This window comes from Trichechus manatus, unplaced genomic scaffold, assembly GCF_000243295.1.
Source record: "Trichechus manatus latirostris isolate Lorelei unplaced genomic scaffold, TriManLat1.0 scaffold00246, whole genome shotgun sequence".
NCBI classification, from domain to species: domain Eukaryota; kingdom Metazoa; phylum Chordata; class Mammalia; order Sirenia; family Trichechidae; genus Trichechus; species Trichechus manatus.
The window spans coordinates 2,133,665-2,141,278 of NW_004444182.1; the positions used below are offsets into that span (position 1 = coordinate 2,133,665).

Genomic DNA, 7,614 nt, shown 5'->3' on the forward strand with positions numbered 1-7,614 from the left:
AATTATAGCTGAACTGCAAAATAAAATTAACTAGCTTAATCGGAAGATAAATTAAATATAGATGTCTTTGTCCCATTTAGTCACACTAGTTTAGGGAGGCAAAAATTGTAACCTGCCTTTAGCAATTATGTGAGAAAATTCTATTTTTAATTATGTCGAATGTTTTGTTTCTTATGCTTTAGGGATATGAAATATACTTAAGAGTAAAAAAAAAAAAAGATTGTAAGGTAACACAACATTTTTGTTTTCACCATCCACCCTTCCCTCTGAAGAGTACCAGCTGGAATCAGAAGAGACATCAGAATGAATTGTTGCTTTTTGATACCTTTTGTGGTCGGAATTCCTCTCCTAAGACCCTGCCTTACAGCCACAGAAAACTCGAAACCACAGGAAGTTAAGCAGCCAGTGGGATCTCGTCTGAGAGCCAGGCGTGGCTGGGTGTGGAACCAGCTTTTCGTACCAGAGGAGATGAATACGACTAGGCATCACGTTGGCCGGGTAACTACCTTCTGACAGTGTTGCATTGAACAGCTTTGTATGAAATGTAAATGAATGAGTTGCCCGGGAAGGTTTGGTATTTGATGCAATTCTACATTCTTTCAGTGGAACTCTTAGAAGGCTTCTAACGCCAGCATAATTAGTGGCTTCAGATTTACAAGCACCTAAAACATCCGCTAAAACCTCGTGGGAGAGGGATAAGTTAGCTTTTCGAATTTTCACTTCAGTCTCCTGTGTGAACTGCAGCCTCATTTGTCAACAGCTGGCAATTTGATGGTGTTTATTTTTGGTAATGGATCAAAGCAGTCACACTGAGAACAATATCTTTTACCAACAATATTTAGCCTGACTTTCTATTATGCTAAATAGCTGTTGATTTACCCCTCATTGATTTTTAATGAAGTAGATTAATACCAAATCCTTTTACAGTTAAGTAGCGACAGGGGCCCACACACTTCATTTGAACAGTGAAGTTGGAGGACAAAGGATAATTATTTTCACTTTCTTAGAAGACTATATTTTTTAAAAAGTTCCTTTAATGAGAGAGAATATCTCCTATTTATGTTTTTGGTTTTTAATATTATTTGGTTTTCTTTAAACAAAGGTAATTACAATATCACCGCCTTTTCCGTAATGCACTTTGCCTAGATGAATGAACAGAAGTAAGTTTAACCGCTAATTAACTGGCGCTAAAATTTAATTGGGCCCAAAGGGTGAAGCACTCAAAATTGATTAAGTCTGTTATCCCTGGTTCTTTCAGGAGCGCAGCCGTGTTAGCATAGCGTCTGGCTTCCGTAGGAGTTCGTCTCTCCAATTAGCCAAAACTGTATGCATACATTCCACCATCGTCTGAATTTAGTATCTGAGTGTGAGTGTGTGCGTGCGCGCCCCTGCTATAACAAGTAATATTCCTCACCTCTTTTCATTTTCTAAGATGACGCCAGGTAAATCACAGGCTCATGCATGGAGGTGTAAATGAGAACCAGGGCCAAGTGTCTGCTAGTTAAATGAGCCTCTCCAGCCTTGTTTGCAATGGACCCCGCAGAGCGCCATGTGCTCGCCTGTCACTGGCTGGGTGACAGGTAACATCCGCTGGTGACTTTCAGTAAACAAGGCGCTGCAGGGAAGTGGACCAGCGTGATCCAACACAAACTACCTCCGTGGCTGTCACATTTTCCAGTTTTGTTAGTCGGCTTCTGCTCGTTACACACGTCTCCTGCTTCATTTCACACAGTGATTGGTTTTGGCTTTTTGTGTTTTTTTTTTTTTTTCTCATTCCTTGAAAATCTTTATGAAAATACTCTAACAGAACTTTTCCGTTTTCACAACTGCCTTAGGCTTTAAAGAACATACAGATAACTGGTTTAAAAGACAGCAATAGTGGGTGTTGAGGTGCTTGCCACTAAAGAGCTAGGGAAGATTAAACATAGCTGCTTTGTCCAAGACAACTCACTTCGTGATCCATTTGTTAATTAAAAGAGATTAATTTTGGGAAGCACAATTAAGTGAAATTTTAAGGTGATATTCGTTTTCCAAATTGATAGTAGCTGCCTAATTGAGAAAACATTTTATGAATGGAAGTATGGAAAATTTCATAATACTACCGTGCATGAGATTGAAATCTGCTTAATATACCTGGTTTGTGTCATTAGGGATAGCTGTTCAAATAGTGTTTTTTTTTTTCTTCCCCCCTTAAATTTTCATCCTTAAAAATCTCAAGCCCACTGGTCTATAAAAATTATACTATGAATATACTTGAAGTACATTTACTCAGTACTAATTTTAATTTATCTTACTTCTAATGCCAAATAAAAATTGCAAACTGTATATAGGAACTACAAATACAAAATAAGGGAGATGCATTGCTTTTATTTGATGTATTAATTGGCATGTACATTTTTTTCATATTTTCTTAATATTATGGCATAAGGACTTGATTTTCATTTTGAGTAGTGAAAGACTACCTAATTAAAAGAACTCTAATCAGAAAGTTGATATGAATGTTTTATTTTCCCCAATGTGTTTCTTTCACTGCATACCACTGATACTCAATGCATTATTAAAGCGCTAAATCAGTTGTTTTAGGTGTCATCAGATTTTATCCCCAATCACATTAAAACTTTAATTAATTAGAATAATTAATTTTAAATAAAGCCATCAGAGAAGTAACCTTTTGTTTAGAAGTTTACTTATTTATTTGGTTAACTTTGTGAGTTTTTAGAGAAGCTCTTTACTTTGAGGAGGAGCATATTCATAAAGGGAGAATCGAGAAAACCATACTTTCACAATAATGAGGAGAACATGACCTGCCACCTTTATGTAAAATAGTTAATGTTAATGATATTAAGTATATCAAAATGAGACTGTAATTTTTCACATAAAGTTCAAAATTTTAAATAATGTCCTTTATGATATTATGAACAATGAAAAAATTTGCTCTTAAAAAATAATAGAATGAGGGCAGAAGAACAAAAGGCATATCCAGTAATTGAGTAGAATATGCAGCGAAGTAAGAGTTTAGGTCTGGTCTGGCTAAAAGTTAAGGGCCAAAAGACCACGTTACATAGTGGTTAGGTGGGAGGATCTGGGATCAGACAGTCTGTGGTCTACATTGTGAATTTATATTGAAACCGTGTGTCTTTGTCAAGTTTTTAAAAGTTTTCAGAGACTGAAGTTTCTTATCTGTAGAAAAGTTTGATTGTGTCAACAATATGCATCTCATAATGTTATGAGGGTTAATTGAGACAATTAATATAGAGCAATTAGTAGATTTTATGGTATGTAGTAAGTATCCAGTGGATGGCTAAGGCTATTATCTTCTCATCATGCTCCCTAATTTTCTTGCTAATATTTCCATATTTTCTACGTATTTTCAGCCTTGAGACAGAACATCATTATTTAAGTTTACTTAGACGATTGTCTCCCTATCGGTCTCTCAGTCCTAGCCTATATAAATATTTGAGAATATGCTTTCAGTGAGTGAGAATGTAATCATAGTGCAAACTTGAACCAATTTCCTTGTACATAATTTATAAAAAAGAATTTTTCAGTTATTACAGTTTCTCGAAATTATCTGGTTAGAGTCATAAAATTTGTATAGTTCTTTAGGTTGAGAATTCAATGACTCCTTCCTCTACCTGGAGCTATATTTTATTTCGAAATAGTATTTCACCTTATTTAAAACAATATGAAAATTACATAGAATTGTTAACTTGAGGAATAATTAGTAGCACTAAAATAAAATCATTTGAGTCGATTTGTCCATTTCAACATTTCTGGAAACTAAATTGATCGTCTTTGTACTTGCAGCTAAGATCTGATTTAGACAATGGAAATAACTCCTTCCAGTACAAGCTTTTGGGAGATGGAGCTGGGAGTATTTTTGTCATTGACGAAAGGACAGGTGACATATATGCTGAACAGAAGCTCGATAGAGAAGAACAGTCCCTCTACACTCTGAGAGCGCAGGTAATAGACACCACTACTGGAATGGCTGTGGAACCTGAGTCTGAATTTGTCATCAGAGTTTCGGATATCAATGACAATGAACCAAAATTCCTAGATGAACCTTATGAGGCCATTGTACCAGAGATGTCTCCAGAAGGTATTGCATATTAATTTACATCAAACCTATAATAACAATGAAAACAGATTTAAAACTTTAAAACTTCCAGAATATTATTTTAGATGCAAATTATTTAAAGTTCTACACTAATTCTTCCTTCTACAAGCATGTTTGAGAAAAGTATTTGAAAATCTATATTATTTGTTAAACATTGTGTGAAAATGGTACTGCCAATTATTTTTGCTATTAAAATGTACCTAGTCTTTAAAGCAAAGGGGGGAAAAAACAGGTTAAACATGTTTATTTGAGTGCTTTGTGAAGTTCTTTAGCTTGTTGATTTACTAATATCTTAAATTTAAGACTTTACATTCCAAAACAAAAAAAAAACTTTGTATCTCATAAGGATAAATACGATAATGATACAAGATATGCACATAAAAATAGGAAAAGCCAATTTATAAGATAAACACTACCACATGCACCAAAAAACATGTGACAGGAAGACCTCAAACAAAACAAAGTGGTTGGACATCTTTGCATGTTAGTATTCATGTTCGAGCTCCTTTTCAAAATCCAATGGTGTTTTATTAATGCTTTAAATATAAAACCTGTAGATCAGAGTGTTTTTTATAATATATAAGAATGGGCTGCCTTTGAAATGAAAAAGGGGGACACTATGACATACTAAATGTGTCCTCTCACTACTGGAGTGTTGACCTGGCTTTGAATTCCTCTGTGCACCTATTTTATCGTTTATAAGGAGACCAGTGTTAACATTTTATTGTCTGTTGTTTTTCTGAAGTATACTTTTGTTGTATTAGAGCCACATAACAATTATTATATTTGAGTCTGCACTTTGAGCTTATATCTGGTTTGGATTACTGCAAAGAAATATATTTGAGGATGTCAGTCAGAAAAAAAAAAAATCCACGAACTGCTTGTTGCTTATTCAACACACACGTATTTCCAAATAGTGATGGGCTTTCACTGATTGCACTTAACAACTGGGAGAGGATTGCTTTCAAATGAAAACTTTCAAGTCAAATCGAGATAAAACATTATGGTTTTGCACCTGTTGCTCTCGATTTGCAAAGTTATTATCTTTCTTTCATGCAAAAATACACGCTCTATTAGGCCAGGAGAAGACTTGGTGGTGCAGTGGTGAAAGTGCTTGGCTGCTAACTGAAAGGCTGGTGTTTTGAACCCACCAGCCACTATGGGAGAACAATGTGGAAGTCTACTTCCATTAAGATTTCCAACCTTGGAAAACTATGGGGCATTTCTACTCTATCCTATAGTGTCACTATGGGTTGAAATTGACTTGTTGGCTACATCAAGTGTCCAACTTACTTTATACTGGTGGTGAATGTTTTATTTAGTATGAAAATCAGGATGATTCTAAGTGTCGGACAATAATCTTGAGCAAGACGCCTTGCACACCTTACTAGATAAGCATTCCTATTACAGCGATGTCAGAGTTGAAATGCAGATGAAGTGGGTTACTATGAACTCGTAATTAGTAAAGATCTATTTTAAACCTCATGGTTTATTGTTTTTAGAAAAGTATATAGAAATTCACATTAATAATATCTATCATCAATATAGGAGTCCCTGGGTGGCACAGCTAAGTGCTCAACTATCAGCTGAAAGGTTGGCACTTCAAACTCACCCAGAGACACCTCTGAAGACAGTCCTGGCAATCTGCTTCTGAAAGGTTACAGCCTTGAAAATCCTATGGAACAGTTGTACTCTGCTCACTTGGGGTCGCCATGAGTCAGAATAGACTTGATGGAAACTAACAACAATAAAAACATCATCAATATAGCAAAATTATGTCATGATGTAGGGTCATTATAAAAAAAGAGATTAAATTCAATTTAATGTAAAACATACATATTTAGATAATTTTAGATTTTATTTCATAAATTGTAATAGACATCCACATGTAGCAGAGATTTCTGGGAAAAATAAAATTCTTATTTCTTGAAAGCACTTCAATTCATCAACTTTGAAAATTGGATTCTACAAATCGAATCCCCTTTTGGACACATGAGTTGAAAATAAATGACTTGGGGATTTACTCTTCTTTTCCCTCTCAATATATTATCATTTGCTTTCTTAAACACAGTCTAATTGATTTGACCTATATTCTATTATTTCAGATTACGAAAAGTAGAGGTGTCAAAATAAAACACAAGAATTAAACGATGTACCTAATTTTCAGGTAACAATGGGAAGAAAAATAAAGTAATTGAAGGATACTTTGCAAACTTTTGGTCAAGTGGGAAAATATCATGCATTTCATGAGCTTTACTAAGAGGTTCTAGGTTGAAAAGTAATTGCATCTCGAATATAAATCCAGCAAGGATGGATCAATCACTACTTGTAAATAAACAATAATCCCCACACTAATAAAATAAGTTCTCAATGTGAAGGAGTAGATTTACAAAGTATACCATTATTTCCATCATGAAGTTAATTTTCTGAAAATAAAAACTTCACATGATCATTTAACTCTTATTATTTTGTGATTGTTACAGAAAATCATAGATTTAGAGTTTGGGTCAAAATAATATTATTTTATCTGTGCCGATTTAAATTTGACCATTATGCAGCTCAATATCTTTTCAAGAAACTTGATTCGAATTAATCCAAATATATTCACACTAAAAACTACTTGTAAAAAAATAACTTTCTTATCGGTAGTTTATATCTTCATTCTATGAAAAATCTGTTACTCTTACCACTGAATTAAAAAATATATATATTTCATACTAAAATAAATGAGTCATTCTGAAATCTACTGTTTAAATCTAAGCATTCAAACAATATAATAAACTATGGCATGCATATGTTGGTATTCAGTAATAAATGTAAGCTATAATTACAAAATGTCTTTGCCACAGGTTGCTGACTTTCCTATTGCCTACATGATACCAGAATTAGTCTGCATATAAAAATTTATCACTCTTTCATGCTTTATGTGTGGATGCCTCCCATAACCACTAGAAGATAAAACATTCTACATGAGATGAGAAGACTTCATCCAATAAAGTTTGGTTACTCATGTTAACATAACATTTGGATGAGATTCATTCAGTCCTTTGTAATAGTGCTGGTTGACACTAAAATCCACTTAAATCGATATTGACGGAGCCACACTATTCTTATATCAGGTTTTACTCAGTGTTGGGAAAGTAGGTCTTGTATATTGAAAATCATACTACTGATGCTGTAAATGGTGCTTTCAGTCTTCAAAATTTGTATGTACTTTTAAAAGGTTTAGCTATTCACTTTGTTGTTTGTTCTCAGGTCGAAGAACTCCCTTTAATAATTCTTGTAAGTTAGGTTTGGTGTTTACATATTCCCTTAATTTCTGTTTATCTGGAAATGATATAATTTGACCATCATATTTGAACAAGAGTTTTGCAGAATATATCTATCATTCTTGGCTGGTAATTTTTTTCTTTCAAGATTTTATATATGTCATCCCACTGCCTTCTTGCCTGCATGGTTTCTGCCGAATAATCTGAGCTTAGTCTTATTGTTTC

The 7,614-nt window shown here is 34.0% G+C and overlaps 1 protein-coding gene across 1 annotated transcript in view; it reads left to right on the plus strand.

Annotated features, from left to right (window-relative positions):
- Positions 1–303: 303 nt before the first annotated feature.
- The window catches only part of CDH19 (cadherin 19), a 76,642-nt gene continuing 69,331 nt past the window's right edge, over positions 304–7,614 (plus strand). Inside the window, exons 1-2 of the mRNA XM_004389454.3 lie at positions 304–498; positions 3,808–4,102. Coding sequence (XP_004389511.1) covers positions 304–498; positions 3,808–4,102 — 490 coding nt within the window. The remainder of the gene's footprint in view (positions 499–3,807; positions 4,103–7,614) is intronic.